Source organism: Oncorhynchus keta, chromosome 17 (assembly GCF_023373465.1).
Source record: "Oncorhynchus keta strain PuntledgeMale-10-30-2019 chromosome 17, Oket_V2, whole genome shotgun sequence".
Taxonomy (NCBI): Eukaryota; Metazoa; Chordata; class Actinopteri; order Salmoniformes; family Salmonidae; genus Oncorhynchus; species Oncorhynchus keta.
In genome coordinates, this window is record NC_068437.1 from 29,513,544 (window position 1) to 29,534,542 (window position 20,999).

Sequence of the window (20,999 nt, forward strand, 5' to 3'; positions counted from 1 at the left end):
CTTCAAGTGCAGTTGCAAAAACCATCACGCGCTATGATGAAACTGGCTCTCATGATGACCGCCACAGGAATGGAAGAGGGGTCTGCAGAGGATAAGTTCATTAGAGTTACCAGCCTCAGAAGTTGAAGCCCAAATAAATGCTTCACAAAGTTCAGGTAACAGACACATCTCAACATCAACAGTTCAGAGGAGACTGTGTGAATCAGGCGTTCGTGTTTGAATTGCTGCAAAGAGAACACTACTAACGGACACCAATAAGAAGAAGAGACTTGCTTGGTCCAAGGAACATGGGCAGTGGACATTAGACCAGTGGAAATTTGTCCTTTGGTCTGATGAGTCCAAATTGGAGATTTTTGGTTCCAACCGGCGTGTCTTTGCGAAACATGGTGAGGGTAAACGGATGATCTCCGCATGTGATTTCCCACCGTAAAGCATGGAGGAGGAGAGGTTATGATGTGGGGGTGCTTTGCTGGTGACAGTGTCTGTGATTTATTTAGAATTCAATGCACGCCTAACCAGCATGGCTACTACAGCATTCTGCAGCGATACACCATCCCAACTGGTTTGGGCCTAGTGGGACTATCATTTGTTTTTCAACAGGAAAATTACGCAACATACCTCCAGGCTGTGTAAGGGCTATTTTACAAAGAAGGAGAGTTATGGAGTGCTGCATCATATGACCTGGCCTCCACAGTGTCAACCTTTTCCAAATTGAGATGTTTTGGGATGAGTTGGACCACAGAGTGAAGGAAAAGCAGCCAACAAGTGCTCAGCATATTTGCACATTTGAAGAATCTCAAATGTAAAATATATTTTGATTGGTTTAACACTTATTTGGTTACTACATGATTCCATATGTGTTATTTCATAGTTGTTATATTTTCACTATTATTCTACAATGTAGAAAATAGTCAAAATAAAGAAAAACCCTTGAATTAGTAGGTGTTCTAAAGCTTTTGACCGGTAGTGTATGTTTTGATTTATCTATGCATAGGACAAGCACATTTTCATCTGATGCTTTTTAAATTTTCAGGTGAAGGAGAAGGAGCCAACTGCAGCCTCCCTCCTAGCAGACCAGGTAGTAGCTGAGGTACCATCCAGCCCAGCCAGTTCATTTGAAGCTGACATCAAGCCTGAGGACTATAGTGACAAGTCCCAGGATGGACCAGACATATTTCCCATCTCACAGGGCTCCTATACCTCAGAGGGGGAGCTGGATGAGTTGCAGACAGTCAGGGATGTCCCTATCATGGACACAACCCCTGACACAGCCATACCTGCCAAGGAGGAGGGGAATGGGTCAAAGAGGCTTCTGAGTTATGTGCCGATGGAGGAGAGCAGCGGGAGCGAACCCTCTCCCTCGCCCAAGCTCCAGAGACGGAGGTTAAGTGCAATAGCAGTCAGCACGGCAGCCTCATCCAGCAGCGAGGACTACAAAGATGACAGCCCTACAGACAGCCCTCCAGACAGCCCAGACTCATTCGTGAATGAGGAGGAGTTAATACGCAGGCAGATAATGGGGATGATGGGAGAAGAGATGTCTCTCTCAGAGGAGGAGGAAAAAGAAGAGAAAGAGGTCAGAGTGGAGGAGACCATGGATGCTGTGGTGGATAACACATCATGTAAATCCAAGCCTCTGTTAAAAAAAGGCAGTATAGATGATGAAGACAGCCCAGCCAGGATACATTCTCTCCCAGGGTCTGAGCCTAAATCTATTGTAGAGAGTGCTGAACTCCATGAGCAAATCACTGTGTATAAGAAAGCCATGCCCATGACGCCGCAGAGAACAAAGAGCATGGACGATGGGGATTCAGAGGTGGAGAGCATAACATATTCTCTGGAGGACAGGTCCAAAGGTGAGGGGTCATCCAGCGTCCAAGTGTCCAGCTTCACCCCTGGAACCTCCCCCACCTCAGCCTCTTCTCTGGAGGAGGACAGCGACAGCAGCCCCAGCCACAAGAGGAGTGGGGAGGGGAAACAGCCCCGCAAGGCCAAGCACAGGCATACCGGCCAGCCATTCCCCACCATCGAGGACTCGTCAGAGGAGGAGGAGCTCAGGGAGGAGGAGGATCACCCCAGGGAGCAGGAGAAACCGAAGGATTCGGACCAGCAGCAGGGGAAGAGGATCTCCAAGAAGTCCAAAAGGGATAAAGATGATCTCCGAGCTCAGAGGAGAAGGAATCTCCCTCTAACCTCACCCTGTAACCTGTCTTCCATTGAAGACGCCTCTCCCACTGAGGAGGCAAGGCAGGCTAGGGAGATGGAAGCGCTTCACAGGACATCAGTCTCTGACTATTTTCCTAGCATGGAGTCTGATTCAGACGCCTTTCACACAGAGACCAGGATAGTTGTCCCTGAAGGACAGAAGTTCAGTACTGCAAAGCCACTAAAGAGTGCAGAGGATGAATATGAGGAGATGCTTCAGATAGCTAGATCTCCTAAAGGAGAGACGGAGCCATTCCCTGAGATAGAGCTACTTTACGAAGGCATGGCCATAGAGGACTACCTCTACGAATCCCTAGTGGAGGAGCCTGAAGCTAAACGTACTTCAGCCCCACTGGAGCAGCCCAGTAAAGACCCCGCTAAAGAGCCAGGGAAGAAAGGTTTGAGGTCTCCTGAAGAGGTGTATGAGGAGATGATGCTGAAGAAGAAGGAACTGATGTTAATAGAGCAGGAGTTTCAGAAGGTTCAGTCAGCTATCAACACTCCTAATCCTGAGATACATGTTACTGCCCCATCCTCTGCTGCAGCTGAGAGCTGCAAGGTTGGTGAGGCCGAGGGAGAGAAGCCTATGTTAGATGCTGGTTCTACCTACGTTAAGAGGAAGAAACGTCCTGCTCCACCACGACCCTCTGAACCTCCTAAACGGCCCGAGGTCTATGTTGCCAAGCCAACAGTTCCTCAGGATATGACTATGAGGAGGGCTCTTTTCCCCATACCGGACTTGAAGATCACTCAGTGTTCCTCTGGAGAGGATGAGACGGACGATAGTATAGTAGAGGAGTATGGAGTGGGAGTGTCCTCTGATATTGCCCCTAGTTATGAGTCTGAGACTAAAAAAGAGCTAGAGTACACTTCAGTTTCAGAGCATGCACCAGCAACAGAGGTAGCTGACATTGAACCCATCACTGTGGTGTGTGAGGTTTCCCCAGCTAAAGCTACTCCAGCTCCTGTCTTTGCCCCTGAGACAGTTCTAGCACCCAGTACGACCACCACACCTTCACAGGTCTCTCCTGTATCACCTCCCATCTCACCATCGACTCCAGACTCAAGTCTAGCCTCCAACGCTACGTCCTCCTCCTCTTTCCAAGCTCGAAGTCCTCTCTCTTCCGACTCTACTGCAGTGTCTACTCCGACACCAGACTTCGCCAAAGCAGCAGGTCCCTTTGCTGCTCAGCCACCTATTGATATCTCCCCTCCTTCTATCACTCCCATTATGGCTGTTTCTCCAACCACAGTTTTGGTCACAATACAAGGTCTGGTTACAGATCCAATCCAAGCACCAACACCAGCTACAACTACAGCCGATGCTGCAGCTTCTCCAGCCCAAGCCCCAGCCCCTGCCTCAACCCCTGTCTCAGCACCTGTCTCAGTGGTGGTACAGATACCTGATCCATATGCAGTCCAAATACCAGACCTGGTTAGATCTCCATCCCAAATGGCTGCTCAGATTCTACCTTCTGTGCAGGTCAGAGCACAAACTCCAATACAAAGCCCAGTACATTCTCAAGCACAATCTCCAGTCCCAGCTGCTCCCAGTGCTGTGCCAACTCCAGTCTCTGCTCCAACTCCTGCTGCAGCTCCAGTTGTAGTCCAAATGCCAGACATGGTTACCATCACCTCTCCAGTTTCACCCCAAGCCCCACTACCTGCGTCAGCCCCAGCTCCTGCCCAGGCTACAGTGGTGCAGTCAGTCCCTGTCCAGGCTGCTGCTCCAGCCCCAGTAGTAGTCCCAGCTGCAGGGACACCCCGAATCCAGAGACAAGCCTCCACCAAAAAAGCCCCACCTCCTCCTCCACCTCGCTCTATGTCAGTCTCCCTGCCCCAGACCTCAGCAGAGCCTACCTCAATCAGGGCTGTCCAACATGTCTCCCCGACCATGACCACCGCTATAGCCATTGGAGCAGGTCTGCCTAGCCAGCCCATACAGTCTGTGGTGGTGGATATACAGCCGCAGGTGGAGCAGGTCAGGCCAAAGGGTGATGCTGGCCCTCAGGTCATGATGACCCCAACCAGACAGGGGCATGTGGTCATCATAGTTCCTAATGTGGAGAACATGTCGGTGCTCAGCCAGTCGACCCAAGACCTGGCATACTCAGTGGCAATAACTACCACTTCTACTGTTGATAAAGGCAGTAGTCTGATGGCAGCAGGGCCTGTGGTTGTGAGTGTTGCTCCTTTCCCTACTGCTCCCTCTGTTCCTGCTGTACCCAGCTCAGACACATGTATACCTGTGGCAGATACACCACCACCTCCCACTCCTCCACCACCTCCTGCCACCTTACCCAAGCCAGCGGTTTATCCCAAAAAGTCTTCTGTTTCCACCCCACCTTCAGTCCCAACCACAGTATCAGTCTCAACTGCTGCTGTGACAATGACACAGGGAACTGTAACAACCACAGGCCCCAGTACAGTACACAAGGCATCTGCACCCCCTCCCGTCCCTCCCAAGCCTGTGTCCATTCCTGCAGGGCTGGTGTTCAGCCACCGTCCAGGGGAAAGCATCAAACCACCAGTGGTTCCCACCGCTAGCCACACTCTTCCCAGGACCAGAGAAGTGGTACCAAACACCAGCATAGCACAGCCATTCACAGCCACAACACTGCCCAGGACCAGGGAACCTCCCAATGCACTGTATCTGAGTCTGACCACCCCAGTGGAGCCCAAGATGAGTGCTGCCTCTCCCAGGTCCCCTCTGTCTCCGAGGTATGCCAATTGTCTGGAAACGTATGTGGTGATAACGCTTCCCTCAGAGCCTGGCACACCCACAGAGGGCATCACTGTCCAAGCCCCCATCAGGAGAGGATCCATCCCCTTCACTATGCAGACATGCCCAATGTATAGGACTACACCTTCAGAACAACAGTCACCCATTACGGCCTTCTCAGCCCAGGCCACTGTCAGGAGAGCGTCAGTTCCCTCATTGAGGCAGCTGCCACCACCAACAGCAGCAATAGTACCAGTCGAAGTAGCAGCACCCCTAGAGGGAGTCACTGCAACAGCAAGGCAGCCTTCCATGCCATCAGCTATGCAGCCTGCACACGGTGTGGCTGAGGTGGTGACCATTTCAGCAGGGTCGGAGATGCCTATTCAGGTATACAGTGTCAGAGCTCCAATAAAGAAACCGTATATACCTCCAACAGCCCAGCCACAACAGAACGTATCTGAAGTTAGGACAATGCCATCAGAGCCACAGGTTCCTGTAGAAGTGTCTGCAGCTCAAGCTTCTGGTAGAAGGGCATCAATACATGATGTACCTCAGCAGCCACAATATGTGGCTGAAGTAATGGCTCTACCAGCAGAGCAGGTCATACCTACAGATGTAGTTTCAACTGAGGCCATGCCTGGAAGAGCATCAATACCATCAGAAACGCAACAACCACAAACCATGGGAGAGTTATTAGCAATGCCCTTAGAAGCTATGCCCCCAACCATCCATCAGTCAGCATCACTGACAGAGGTGGTTTCAACTGAGGCCATCTCTAGAGGAGCATCAATACCATCAGAAATGCGGCAACCACAAACCATGGCAGAGGTAGCAGCAATTCCCTTACAGCAGGAGATGCCTACTGCAGCTATTACCAGCCAAATCCATGTAGAAGCTACACCCTCAACCATGCATCAGTCACCATCACTGATTGAAGTGGTTTCAACTGAGGCCATCTCTAGAAGAATGACAATACCATCAACAATTGAGCAACCACAAACCATGGCAGAGGTAGCAGCAATGCCCTTACAGCAGGAGATACCTACTGAAGCTATTGCCAGCCAAGTCCATGTCGAAGCTACACCCTCAACCATGCATCAGTCACCATCACTGATAGAAGTGGTTTCAACTGAGGCCATCTCTAAAAGAGTGACAATACCATCAACAATGGAGCAGCCAAAACCCATGGCAGAGGTAGGAGCAATGCCCTTACAGCAGGAGATACCATCAATACCATCAGCTGCACCGCAACCACAAGCAGTGGCCGAAGTGATGACGTTGCCTTCAGAGTATGAAATGCCTACGGAAGTTAGAACAACTGAGGCCACTACCACTAGAAGGACATCCATATACTCTGTAGCACAACAACCATACACAGTTGCTGAAGTAACGGCTTACCCATCAGAATATGAAACACCCATCCAGGTGGTTACAACCGAGGCTATTTCCACTACAAAAAGAGCGTCTATAACCATGCAGAAACCCCTTCGTATGGCCCAGGTTATCACGATGCCTGCAGAGCCAGATGTAGAGGCATATGCTGCCCAAGTCCCATACAGGAGAGGATCCATCCCCTCAGCAGTGCAACCACCACAGGCAGTACCAGAAGTGCTGATTTATTCATCAGCCCATGAGACCCCCCTGGAATTCATTACAACTGAAGCCTACACCAGGAGAATGTCAGTTCCATCTATCCAGGAGATTCCCGAGACCGTCCCCGTGGCTCCAGTCACCATCACCAGGAAATTCCACCATGAGTCAATCGAGAGCCAGGAGATCCATGGGCCTGAGAAGGTGGTGAACAGCCTGAGCCACATGTACTCCTCATCTATCTCCACCTCAGCCCAGCACCCGGAGAGCCTGCCCAGCCTGGTCACTCAGGTGGTCACCACAGAGGTTCAGAGAACCACGGTGTCTTTGGTCCATGAGAGGCTGCCCCAGGTTCCTGCATCCAATGGAGTGGCCATCACCATCCAGCCAGACTTGGTTAAAGTCCAGCCCTTTCCCAAACAGAACGGGAAGATCTACTCCGGTGATGCCATTGACCTCCGCACCATTAATGTTGGCGTGAAGATGACCGATTCAGGGATGGACTTGACCCCACAGGAATCAAGTCGCCAGTCCACCTGTAGCGACTCTAGTGGCCGACATACAGCAGTGCAGCCAGAGATAGTGAACTTGAGTGCTGAGATCACCCCTTCCACCACGCTGTCTGTTGTCACTGATAGCATCACTATTGTCACCTGTTCAGACACCATTGAGTCCTACGCCAGCGAGCCAGCAGAAATACCTTTAGATCTGCAGGGTTATGTTGCCTCCATGCCTCTCCCTCTCACCACATACAAACCATTCCAGCCTCTGGCACAGATAGTGTACAGGCGAGTGGACTCTCCGCCTATCAGCATCACAGTGTTAGCCACAGACACAGAGACACCAATAAACCTGTCTTATGGAGCCTCCATGGTAAATAGCAGACTTCCAGTGACCATGGCCCCCGCTATCACCAAAGTGGGGGACATGCTCTCAGAGCCAGCAGGGGCTGTGGATCTGTCCACCTCTAAACCCCTCAGGGCCATGGCAGCTCTGTCTGACAAGAGCCCTGGTGTGGTGACCACAGTCATAGAGGATGATGGGACACCCATAGATCTGACAGCTGGGAGGAATGTGTGCTGTGATGTCATCTACAAGCTACCCTTCACAGGGAGCTGTAGGACCCAGGCGCCGGTTATTACCCAACCTGACAACCGCTTCGGTTACAGAGATGACCACTACCAGTATGATCATGCTGGGTTTTATGGTATCAAGGGCCTGAGCGGCAAGGCCATGTCTGAGACCAACCTGGCTGATGCAGGACTGTTCCTCTATGATGGAAAGACCAGATATAACTATAACGGAGCCTCGGACAGTGCAATAGACCTGACTGCTGCTAATATGTCCGCAGGTTGGTATGGTAGAAATATAGCATGTTTGCTAGGTTTTTGGTTCTTTTCAATTTTTTACCTGCTTGAATTTAATTTCTGAATGGTAACCTATTTCTCTGGGCATTGTTTTACATGAGTTATCATTATGTTCATTTCTAGTGTGATTAAAAATGTGCATTTACTGTACTTTTGCATGATTTGTGAAACGATCTTGATTTTAATAAATGTCCTGTTTCTTTTGTCTTTTCTTTCTTTTACACAGATGCATGCATATGCCTGCGTGTTCTCCCACAATATTTTGGCTTTGCATCATGCTAGCTGGACAGACTGAATATACTTGCATGCTTCGTGTTATGATCTCCCCAAATCGAATCTGCATGGCCTCTTTTTGTACAGAAAGTTATGATGCTATAATCATTGACTTAAACCTACATTTCTGGACCCATCATAACAGGTGAAGCTCTAGACTACACCAGTAAAGCTGCTGGGGCGTATACGGGGATATCCACTGCTCCATATTCCCAGGTCTCTGCTTATAGTGTCTTTAGATCCTCAGACGGAATGGTATACTCCTCCATAGCAGCCCCTGTTCCTTCGACATACCCCATCACCACTCAGCCAGGTTCCATCTTCAGCACCACCCTACCTCCTACCACAACCCTCCAGGAGCAGCCAGCACCAGCTCCACACCCCTATGGCTTTATTCCCACCAGCGACCCTGGCCAACAGATCATCAGCCTGGACACTAGCCTGCCCAAGGACCTGCTGCCCAGTGCTCTGGCTGACATCATGACTGGCTTCCCTGACCTGTACTCTGACCAGACACTGGAAGCCATCGCAGCCTCTCTGGACGCCCTGGCTTCATCGCCCATGTTCCCCGGTCTGGATGACAGCAAGATCACCCAGTACCAGATGGAGAGGGAGTTCCTGCAGCTGGAGAAGCTGAAGCAGCTGTGTCTGGCTGAGGAGCTGGAGTGGGAGAGGCAGGAGATCCAACGCTACCGTGAACAGGAGCAGATCATGGTGCAGAGGGAGCTGGAGGAGCTGCAGGTATGAATGTGTGTGTACGGTATATGTCTCCTGTGTTAATGTATGGTGCGGGGTGTCGTGGTCACTGTTCATGCTCACTGTTTTTAATATGTTTGTAATCAGTTACTGTAAGGTGATCGACAATAATGTTAATCTATTCTATTCTACAGGCTCTGAAACAGCAGCTGTTAATGCAACAGGAAGAGGAGCACCAGGCGCAACTTGTAGCCCAGCAAGAGACCTACAACCAGCAGAGGCAACAGTTAGAGCAGATCCAACAACTCCAGGTGCAGCTACAGCACCAGCTAGATGAGCAGTACAGTACTACAGGGTCAGACAACCTGCTAGAGAAGCAGTATACAGGGGTTGGGGATAACTGCCAATACTGGCCTGTTAGAGATGAGTCCACCACCTCATCCACTGTCACCCAGCTAGAGGGTGGGCAGTATGTAACCAGTGAGGGTCAGAGAGAGGGTGGAGGTCAGGACCAACTGCAGCTCAGTAGGAAACAACCGGCAGGGTCTAACCAGCCTGGTGACCAGGGGTATGGTACAGGAGTGGTAGGGAAGAGGATAGTGGACAGTGGGGTCCAGACAGACGATGAGGACTCAGTAGACAGGATGTATGTAGGGAGGAGGAAGAGGAACTACAGGAAGGGTGTAGACAGCAGTGTTCAGACTGATGATGAGGAGGACCAGGAGGTTGAGTGGGACATGCCAGCCAGGTCGCGGCGGCGCTCCCGCTCCAGTAAGCACAGTGGTGAGGGGAAACACGGTGGCTCTAAGGTCTCCAGCATTGCCATTCAGACTATTGCAGAGATCTCTGTCCAGACAGACCACTCCGGGAGCATCAAACGCCCCAGCATCCAGATGGACACTAAGGTGGAGATCATCAAACACATCTCAGCCCCAGAGAACTCTCAGAGAGGTGGCAGTCTCAGCTGCCAGACAGACGCAGACCAGAGGCACCCCTCACCGGCAGACATCACCCCCAAGTCCCCCAAGGTGCTCTACTCCACTGTGTCCACCCTCTCCTCCAGTAAGGCCATGGAGGGAGGGCAAAACATGCTGACCACTGACCCGACCAGGTTTTCCTCCAGCCCTATGATGCTGAAGCCTGGGCAGAAGTCTATATCTGACCAAAAATCTCTCAGCCATACCACCGAGGACAGGATAGGCTACCACTACTCAGACAGCTACTCTGTAAGTCATTGCAGTAAGAATACTGGGAATATAAAATAGTGTTAAATATGACCATGCTAAAGGCATAGTAAAACACATTGATTGCATGCTGTTGAAATGTTTGTTGAAAGTAAAAACCTTGCAATAGTGTTAAAGTGTTGCTCCAGATCTTTTGTATAATTTCAACTAGTAGTTTTGCTCACAAGCCAAAACGGGTCCTCGATTTTTCTGTACTACTTCATACAAATGTGTTCTATGTCATCCATTACGTATGATTTATTTCGTCCTGCAATTAACATGATTATTACATAAAAACTTTTTTTTTAAAAATTTTTATGATATGTTACAATTTTTTTTGCTTAAGATCCCGAACTGCATCTTAAAGTACTCTCAGATACTTATCTTATCTGTTGTCTTATTGATGTTTCCTCTGTCTGTCCTAGGGACAGAGCTCAACGTCAGGCACTGGAAAGAAGGTGAAGAGAACCCTTCCCAACCCACCCCCTGAAGATGACCCTCTGACCGGCCCATCAGGTTACAGCACCAACTCAGCCCGCCGCCGGCTTGGCCGTCACACCACCATGGCCCGGGCCAAGATCCTGCAGGACATTGACAAGGAGCTGGATCTAGTGGAGAGAGAGTCATCCAAGCTCCGCAGGAAACAGGCCGAGCTAGATGAGGAGGAGAAGGAGATTGATGCCAAGCTGAGGTTATTTATTTATTTTACCATTTGGGAAAGAGGCAAGTCATTTATGAACTAGTTTTGATTTACAATACAATAGCATACTTTAGATGAGTAGAACACATGGGTCTGTATGAAGTGATCACTCCCCCCTCAGGCATAATGGGACCCTTGTCATCCAAAAATGTATACTTTTGACTGATCTGAACATTCTTTCAAGAGTCTTGATGACTGAAGGTGCTTCAAGGTGCCTTTTGGACTAGATGGATCCCATTATGTCTGGCGAAAACCACACACTGCATTCCACTATAAGAACCTCATACCAATTCATACCAACGGTCAAGCAAGGTGGTGGTAGCGTGATGGTTTGGAGATGCTTTGCTGCATCAGGACTTGGACGACTTGCCTTAATAGAAGGAACCATGAATTCTGCTCTGTATCAGAGAATTCTACCTGAAAATGTCAGGCCATCCGTCTGTGAACTGAAGCTGAAGCACAGCTGGGTTAGGCAACAAGACTATGATCCAAAACATACATTCAAGTCTACATGAAAATGGTTCAAAAGCAACTCATTTGAAGTCAAAGTCCCAATTGAGCAGTTGTGATGGCAGTACTTGAAACGAGCACTTCATGCTTGAAAACCCACAAGTGTCGCTGAGTTAAGACACAACTGCATGGAAGAGTGGGACAAAATGTATCCACAGCGATATGAGAGACTGATCAACAACTACAGGAAGCATTTGGTTGGAGTCATTGCAGCTGAAGGTGGCACTAACTGTAACCAGTGCCTGCAACCTGGTTCAGGTTGTCAGTCAACCTACCAGGGTAGTTACAAATATTTATTGATCACATTTTTACTAACACTGCAGATATTTGCTTTGAAGCAGTATCCAAATCCATAGGATGTAGTGATCACAATATAATATTCATATCTATGCAAACCAAAGTTCTGTAGTGATTCATATGTTAATGCTTTAAAGAATATTTGCTGGTCTGTGGTGTGTAATGAGGAGCAACCAGACGCTGCACTTGACACATTTATAAAATTGCTGATTCCAGTTACTAATAAGCTCACAACCATTAAGAAAATGACTAAAACTGTTACATCCCCGTGGATTGAAAACTGGTATGGTTGAGAGGGATGAGGCAAAAGGTATGGCAAATAAGTCTGGCAGCCCAACTGATTGGCATACTGGACATTAATAAATCATATGACTAAGCTAAAAAATAAAATTAAAATAAACAGTACCATGAAACAAAGATAAAGTATTTAAAGAATGATAGTAAAAAGCTTTGGAGCACCTTAAATGACATTTTGGGGAAAAAAGCAAACTTGACTCCATCATTCATTGAATCAGATGGCTCATTCATCACAAAACCCACTAATATTGCGACCTACTTTAATTACTTTTTCATTGGCAAGATAAACAAACTTAGGGATGACATGCCAGCAACAAACGCTGACACTAAAAGTTATAAGTATACTTTTTTTTGTTATTTGTAAATTTAGGTTCTCTTTATCTAATATCAGTTTTTGGTTGAAAATAGAGAAAATAGAGAATCTGAAAGGGGGCAAATATCTTATCACGGCCATGTACAGTGCAGTACTATTTTACAACCTGTAATTTAAATGGATTTTTATTTGGATTTCATGTTAATGGACATACACAAAATAGTCCAGATTGGTGAAGTGAAAAAAGAATATTTGCAAAAATAAAAAAAAGGAAAGGTGGTGCATTTGTATTCATCCCCTTTGCTATGAAGCCCCTAAATAAGACCTGGTGCAACAAATTACCTTCACAAGTCACATAATTAGTTAAATAGATTGCACACAGGTGGACTTAAGTGTCACATGATCTGAGCATATATACACCTGTTCTGAAAGGCCCCAGAGTCTTCAACACCACTAAGCAAGGGGCACCACCAAGCTAGCGGCACCATGAATAATAATATATGCCATTTAGCAGACGCTTTTATCCAAAGCGACTTACAGTCATGTGTGCATACATTCTACGTATGGGTGGTCCCGGGAATCGAACCCACTACCCTGGCGTTACAAGCGCCATGCTCTACCAACTGAGCTACAGAAGGACCAAGGAGATCTCCAAACAGGTCAGGGACGACGTTGTGGAGAAGTAGAGATCGGGGTTGGGTTATAAAAAATATCAGAAACGTTGAACATCCCACAGAGCACCATTAAATCCATTATTAAAAAATGGAAAGAATATGGCAACACAACAAACCTGCCAAGAGAGGGCCGCCCACCAAAACTCACAGACCAGGCTAGGAGGGCCTTAATCAGAGAGGCAACAAAGAGACCAAAGATAACCCTGAAGGAGCTGCTAAGCTCCACAGCGGAGATTGGAGTATCTGTCCATAGGACCACTTTAAGCCGTACACTCCATAGAACTGAGCTTTATGGAAGAGTGGCCAGAAAAAAAACATTGCTTAAAGAAAAAAATTAGCAAACACGTTTGGTGTTTGCCAAAAAGCATGTTGGAGACTCTCCAAACATATGGAAGAAGGTACTCTGGTCAGATGAGACTAAAATTGAGATTTTTGACCATCAAGGAAAACGCTATGTCTGGCGCAAATCCAACACCTTTTATCACCCCGAGAACACAATCACAGCATCATGCTGTGGGGAAGTTTTTCATTGGTAGGGACTGGGAAACTGGTTAGAACTGAAGTAGTGATGGATGGCGCTAAATACAGGGAAATTCTTGATGGAAACCTGTTTGTCTTCCAGAGATTTGAGACTGGACAGAGGTTCACCTTCACCAGAGGTTCACCTAGTCAGACCTCAATCCAATTGAGAATCTGTATGACTGAAAGATTGCTATATACCAGCGGAACCCATCCAACTTGAAGGAGCTGGAGCAGTTTTATTTTGAAGAAAGGGCAGAAATCCCAGTGGCTAGATGTGCCAAGATTGTGGAGACATACCCCAAGAGACTTGCAGCTGTAATTACTGCAAAAGGTGGTTCTACAAAGTATTGCCTTTTTGGGGGGGGTTCTGTTTTTTTGTCTTATTTCTTGTTTGTTCACATTAAAAAAATTGCACCTTCATAGTAGTTGGCTGGTTGTGTAAATCAAATGATACAACTCCCCAAAAATCTATTTTAATTCCAGGTTGTAAGGCAACAAAATAGGAAAAATGCCAAGGGGGTTGAATACTTTCGCAAGCCACTGTAAATTCTATCCCATCTTCTCCTTTTTACAGGTACCTTGAGATGGGCATCAACCGTCGTAAGGATGCCCTGCTGCAGGAGAGAGAGAAAAGAGAGAGGGCCTACCTGCAGGGTGTGGCTGAGGAGAGAGACTACATGTCAGACAGTGAGGTCAGCAACATCAGGGAGACCAGAGGTAGCAATCACGGCCTGGAGAGACCCAGGACAGCTCCCCAGTCAGAGTTTGACCAGTTCATCCCCCCTCAGACTGAGGCCGACTCTCAGTACTCCACTCTAACCAGTCCCTACTCCCACTATGCCCAGTATGTCCCCCAGACCAATGCCACCAGCCACTACCCCCAGCAGACCCTGTACCAGCAACAGGCCCTCTACCAGCAGCACCCCTACCAAAGTCAGTCAGTTTACTCCTCTGTACCCAGCCTGTCCTACCCCCAGGCCTCCCACTCCCACCAGCAGGCCCAGTCCTCAGGCTACCAGTCCAAGAACACTACCAACTACGAGGTGATCCGGAACCAGCCCATCATCATTGTACCCTCCTCCAGCGAGGGTGGGTATGGGGTGGGAAAGTACAACAGCCTGGAACTGAGGATGGGTCTGGAGGAGAGGAGAATGGCCTCCAGCCCCATGTCTAATATATCTACTGAATCCTTCTACGCTGACATCGACCACCACAACGCCAGGAACTATGTTCTGATAGAGGACATAGAGCAGCTGACTAAAGGCTCTGCAGGGCTGGGGTCAGGGTTCAGCCTGACTGACAAGGACCTGTCCAAGGCTGACAGGCTGCTCCGGGTCGCTGAAGCCAGGCGCACTGCAGAGGTAACTGTTATGTATTTAAAGCAGTGGCGGTCGTTGCTGTTTAAGATTAGGGAGGATTTTGTTATTTTTTTATGATCCTTATTTTTATTACAGCATATTGGATGACTGTCATTCATATTCCATTCACCCAGTTCAATGTAACATCGATTGGTTTAGGCTACTACATGATACTCACATTTTTCCTATACCCATCATGAGGTTGCTACAACCTAGCCTACGAATGAAAGTTTATAATGTAGGTGCACAGGTCGAGAGACAAATTGGAGTAATCAAGGTGATAGACAGTGACACATTCAATACCACCTAGCACACTCTTGCTTGCATCTAACAGATCTAGGGTGTAACCATTAGTCCAAACAGTTGCGCACTAAAGTTTATATTGGACAAATTCAGGTAAGTTTATCTATGTTTCATTCCGTTGCTTCCGTTTAAGAAAAGTTTTTCAACAGAATCGGTGGAATGAATACACCCTTGACTACCCGCACACACAGTTCACTTTCATAGCAGCCACAGCATCATCACTTTGCTCGTTGTATAATTCTTTCTCGCATTTATTCACTGTCCTCTCACCTTTCCCTTCACTTGTGGACTTCTGCACAACACAACAGCTATCTGTGACCAGGCAAAAAAACATTTCCAAGCCAAACCTTCATATCATAACTGTTAATCGCTACACACAGCTTACATCATTGTCATGATATTAGCTAACGTTAACTAATGCACTTTTGTACACCGTGCTGGTCCGTACAATTGACCTTATTTTAGCGCCCCCAAAAACGCATTACTTCCAGATCAACTGTAATACTATTGTAAAGGACAATTTCTCCCCTTTCCAGCAAAATCAACGACAAGACCTTCATGATGCCCATCTCAGCATGATTGAAGAATGCAATGAGCTCCGTCGGGTCTTTCTAAAAATGGCGGGTGGGGAAGCAAAACCTACTGCGTAATAGTGAAAGGGGGAGGGAGATATGTCGTGTGGGGAAACTGATTTTTTCACCCAATCTGTTCAACTTATCACCTCTAAAATGTAAATAAAACACTATAAAGAGTTTATATAATGTGTTATTACATACCTATTGGAAGGTTTGTGTCGAATTTGAATCGGGTTTTAGGGCTGCGGTGCTAAATTTATCTTCAGAAGTAAACAGTGGCTGTCTCGGCTTTTGAGTCGTGATGACGCAAAAAATGAATGCATTCAGTTGTACAATTGACTAGGTATCCTCTGTCCCTGTCCCTTTCTTGTTTTTAAACTGCGAGAGAAGTGTTATACCTGGTGGAGAGAGGCTGTATGACACAGAATGAGTTGCAAATGCACGTTACGTCACGATGTAGCGTACCACGTCAGAGGGGTCCATTTTTTGGTATTTTCTCAAATACTATTTGCCCATTACCATGTCAATCAACGCTGAATCGAAACTTAGTTCACATCCCAGATTTTGATGCAATACAGTTGCCATAGTCCCATTAGTTTTCATTGCAGCCTTGTTTGAATGCTGCGGTTGCGCATATTTGTACGGAATGGGGTTAGTCATGGTTAACTTCATAGTCAACATAGACATTACAACTAACACATTAGTAAACCCGCTAAAATCACGCAGTAACAGTGTACAGCAAGCAGTTTAGCTGTTACACCGGCGGGCCCCGGTGGTAATAAAACAAAAAAGCGAAAGCTTACCTGGACTTGGAAAGTTCCAGTGTTTGATATTCTTAGCCAGCTAGCTAACATAATTATCATTCCTCTCTGTTTGAGCCAATGGTTTGAGTAGGCTAAATTACCTGGCTGCATTAGCTAGCTAAGTAAGTGAAAGTGAACAAAAATACAATGAAACATAGCTATCTCTCTCTCTCTCTGCTGCTGCTTCTCCTTAGTTTTTGAAGAAATTAATTTGTTCAAAACTGTTCAACTTTTGTCTTTCTCTCTCTTTGAGTCAACTCCTCACCACATGTTATGCACTGCAGTGCTAGCTGGCTCCAGTTTATGCTTTCAGTACTAGATTCATTATCTGATCATTTGATTGTGTGTACAACATGTCCGTTCATGCTGCAAGGGCTCTGATAGGTTGGAGGATGTCCTCTGGAAGTTGTCATAATTACTGTGTAAATCTATGGAAGGGGGTGAGAACCATGAGCCTCCTGGATTTTGTATTGAAGTCAATGTACCCAGAGAAGGACAGAAAATAGCTGCTACACCATGGTGCTACCCTACAGAGTGCTGTTGAGGCTACTGGAGACCTTCATTGCAAAACAGTGTGTTTTAATCAGTTGTTTGGTGACATTAATATATTTAGTATAGTTTTATCAAAAAAAGCTAACTTTTTAAATGTTTAACAACATTCATGAAATTCACTTTATAAGATGGTCCTCCCCTTCCTCCTCTGAGGAGCCTCCACTGATTTTAAAGTAAATGCTCTTCTGTGATATGTAGGTTTTGTTACAGTGGGGCAAACAAATATTTAGTCAGCCACCAATTGTGCAAGTTCTCCCACTTAAAAAGATGAGAGGCCTGTAATTTTCATCATAGGTACACTTCAACTATGACAGACAAAATTAGAAGGAAAAAAAATCCGGAAAATCACATTGTAGGATTTTTAATGAATTTGTTTGCAAATTATGGTGGAAAATAAGTATTTGGTCAAGAACAAAAGTTTCCCAATACTTTGTTATATACCCTTTGTTGGCAATGACAGAGGTCAAATGTTTTCTGTAAGTCTTCACAAGGTTTTCACACACTGTATTTTGGCCCATTCCTCCATGCAGATCTCCTCTAGAGCAGTGATGTTTTGGGGCTGTTGCTGGGCAACAATGATTTTCAACTCCCTCCAAAGATTTTCTATTGGGTTGAGATCTGGAGACTGGTTAGGCCACTCCAGGACCTTGAAATGCTTCTTACGAAGCCACTCCTTCATTGCCCGGGCGGTGTGTTTGGGATCATTGTCATGCTGAAAGACCCAGCCATGTTTCATCTTCAATGCCCTTGCTGATGGAAGGAGGTTTTCACTCAAAATCTCACGATACATGGCCCCATTCATTCTTTCCTTTACACGGATCAGTCTTCCTGGTCCCTTTGCAGAAGAACAGCCCCAAAGCATGATGTTTCCACCCCCATGCTTCACAGTAGGTATGGTGTTCTTTGGATGCAACTCAGCATTCTTTGTCCTCCAAACACGACGAGTTGAGTTTTTACCTAAAAATTCTATTTTGGTTTCATCTGACCATATGACATTCTCCCAATCTTCTTCTGGATCATCCAAATGCTTTCTAGCAAACTTCAGATGGGCCTGGACATGTACTGGCTTAAGCAGGGGAACACGTCTGGCACTGCAGGATTTGAGTCCCTGGCGGCGTAGTGTGTAACTGATGGTAGGCTTTGTTACTTTGGTCCCAGCTCTCTGCAGGTCATTCACTAGGTCCCCCCGTGTGGTTCTGGGATTTTTGCTCACCGCTCTTATGATCATGGAGTGAGATCTTGCGTGGATCCCCAGATCGAGGGAGATTATCAGTGGTCTTGTATGTCTTCCTAATAATTGCTCCCACAGTTGATTTCTTCAAACCAAGCTGCTTACCTATTGCAGATTCAGTCTTCCCAGCCTGGTGCGGGTCTAAAATTTTGTTTCTGGTGTCCTTTGACAGCTCTTTGGTCTTGGCCATAGTGGAATTTGGAGTGTAACTGTTTGAGGTTGTGGACAGGTGTATTTTATACTGATAACAAGTTCAAACAGGTGCCATTAATACAGGTAACGAGTGGAGGACAGAGGAGCCTCTTAAAGAAGAAGTTACAGGTCTGTGAGAGCCAGAAATCTTGCTTTTTTGTAGGTGACCAAATACTTTTTTCCCACCATAATTTGCAAATAAATTCATAAAAAATCCTACAATGTGATTTTCTGGATTTTTTTTCTAATTTTGTCTGTCATAGTTGAAGTGTACATATGATGAAAATTACAGGCCTCTCATCTTGTTGAGTGGGAGAACTTGCACAATTGGTGGCTGACTAAATACTTTTTTGCCCCACTGTATATACTCTGTCTCAGTGTGTCTTGTGCAGGTTTTGCTGAAAATTGCTTAAAATCCTATGCAATATGATGATGATTTTCTTTTCTTTGTTTAGGTCGCTGCGTTCCTGGGTAACTCGCGTCTGCACAGCTACGGTAAAGGAGATGAGGACTCTATGGAAGAGCCCTATGAGCTGAAGCTCCTGAAGCAACAAATAAAGCAGGAATTTAGACGAGGGACGGAGGGTCTGGAGCACCTCTCAGGCCTGGGCATGCCTCAGTACATCCCCACTGACCCCAACTACAGACACTTCCCTAAGGCTGAGAAGTACAGCATCAGCCGACTGACCTTGGAGAAACAAGCTGCCAAGCAGCTTCCTGCTGCCGTGCTCTACCAGAAACAGATCAAGAACCAGAAGAAGGCAACCCTGATGGACCCCAAGATAACAAAATTCTCCCCCATCCAGGAGAGCAGAGACCTGGAGCCAGACTACAGCAGCTTCCTGGGTTCTGGAGTCTCATCTGTCACCAACCTGTCCACACGAGCCAGACTGCTTCAGGATGAGATCAACTTTGGCCTGAAGAAGAACCTCTCTGAGCAGCAGAAGTACCTGGGCTCCTCTCTGGGAACTAATCTGGCTGGCTCTCTGAGCCAGTCCCTTAGCCTGGGGGGACCCACCATGAGGTCCACCCTACAGGATGACACCACCTACCCCAGCGGTACGAGCTCTCGCCCTTCCTCACGACCCAATTCCCGCCCCACTTCTGTCTATGGCCTGGATCTTTCCATCAAACGGGACTTGTCTAGCTCTTCTCTCAGGCTGAGGAGCGAGGGAGAAGCCCTGGATGCAGCGTTCGGCTCCGGACTGGCCAGGACCAAGCCCACCAGCCTGCCCATCGGGCGAATCCCCATCGTGGCTCAGAACTCAGAAGAGGAGAGCCCTCTGAGCCCGGTGGGAGAGCCAATGGGCATGGCCAGAGCCTCAGCTGGTCCTCTACCACCTATCTCAGCTGACTCCAGAGACCAGTTTGGCTCCAGCCATTCCCTGCCGGAGGTCCAGCAGCACATGAGGGAGGAGTCCAGGGTTACACGTGGACATAGTGGGGTCTACGACAGAGACATAGCCTTCATCATGGATGATCTGGGGGGAGCGATGTCTGACAGCGAAGGTAAATGGCTCCTGAGGCTTTCACAGCACCCTGAGTCTCTGGACATGTCGCAATGCTCCTGACTGTTTGTATGTCTGCCTGAGAAGGCTTTGACTCTGTCTCTGTTGTCCTCATCACTTATTATTTCACATCTTTTATCATCATGTTGTCTTTGTCTTTTATTCTGGTTTATGTTTCTGTCTTGTTTGATCTCTGCATGCAACACTATTTGTTATTTTGTCTTCTTTTGTCTGTCTTCTTCGCCGATACATAATACGGTTGATGTTATGTATGAGGCAGTGTGTCTGTGTTGTTATTAGCATGCTCCAGTTCTGTTCTCTTCTTTTATATGTTGGCTTCCTGGTTTCATCACTGACCGAATGTATTATGGGATGGATACAGGGCTTCATGTAAGCATACAGAGCAGTAAAAGTAACAATGTATTATATGTGATCGTAAATACATTTTAAGTGCCTCTGTGCATCTGTGCCTCTGTGGACTAAATAGGTGTTAACCTATTTAAATGGGTGGGAGACTAATGAATATGCAACAGTAGCTGGTAAACTGTCGCAACAATCTGGGTGCTATCTATAGTCTATACAAGCTGTTGGATTCATGATAGGATGACAGAGAGAAACACCCTGGGACTACAGGCCCTGTTGTCTACAGTACACCACTCCTCCTCTCTCCTCTCCTTTCCTTTTCTTCTCCAGACAGAAAATGGTGTCTGGTTTTTGTAGAAAGTAGGTCAGGCCTTTAGACATACTTATATTTACTTTTCAGCTGTTGTGGAGCTTGGCCTGCTGTCAGCAGCCATTTTAAAGGCATAATGCTGAATCACTATGTCTGGGTCTAGTTACTGTAATTGTTCAGACGATGCAGTCAGCCATTTATATTGTACCTGACTCACTCACTTTGTCTCTTTACCAGAAATACGCACATACTATTACAGCAGTAATAATACAGAGAGCTTATGCTCACATTTATATTGCAATGCAATGTCATTTTTCCCCCTAAGGATTTTGTAGATTATTTGTTTGTGTATTTGAGTTTTAGATTTGGATCCATGTTTATAGTAGACTGATATACTGTACACTGAGTAAACAAA

The 20,999-nt window shown here is 46.9% G+C and overlaps 1 protein-coding gene across 4 annotated transcripts in view; it reads left to right on the top strand.

The window, feature by feature from the left end:
* The window catches only part of LOC118396256 (protein piccolo-like), a 98,810-nt gene that overhangs the window by 38,333 nt on the left and 39,478 nt on the right, over nucleotides 1-20,999 (top strand). For all 4 annotated transcript variants that reach the window (XM_052465837.1, XM_052465838.1, XM_052465839.1 and 1 more), the window contains exons 3-8: nucleotides 1,034-7,868; nucleotides 8,303-8,898; nucleotides 9,048-10,079; nucleotides 10,502-10,767; nucleotides 13,964-14,750; nucleotides 18,859-19,912. In XM_052465837.1, the coding sequence (XP_052321797.1) occupies nucleotides 1,034-7,868; nucleotides 8,303-8,898; nucleotides 9,048-10,079; nucleotides 10,502-10,767; nucleotides 13,964-14,750; nucleotides 18,859-19,912 (10,570 nt within the window). The remainder of the gene's footprint in view (nucleotides 1-1,033; nucleotides 7,869-8,302; nucleotides 8,899-9,047; nucleotides 10,080-10,501; nucleotides 10,768-13,963; nucleotides 14,751-18,858; nucleotides 19,913-20,999) is intronic.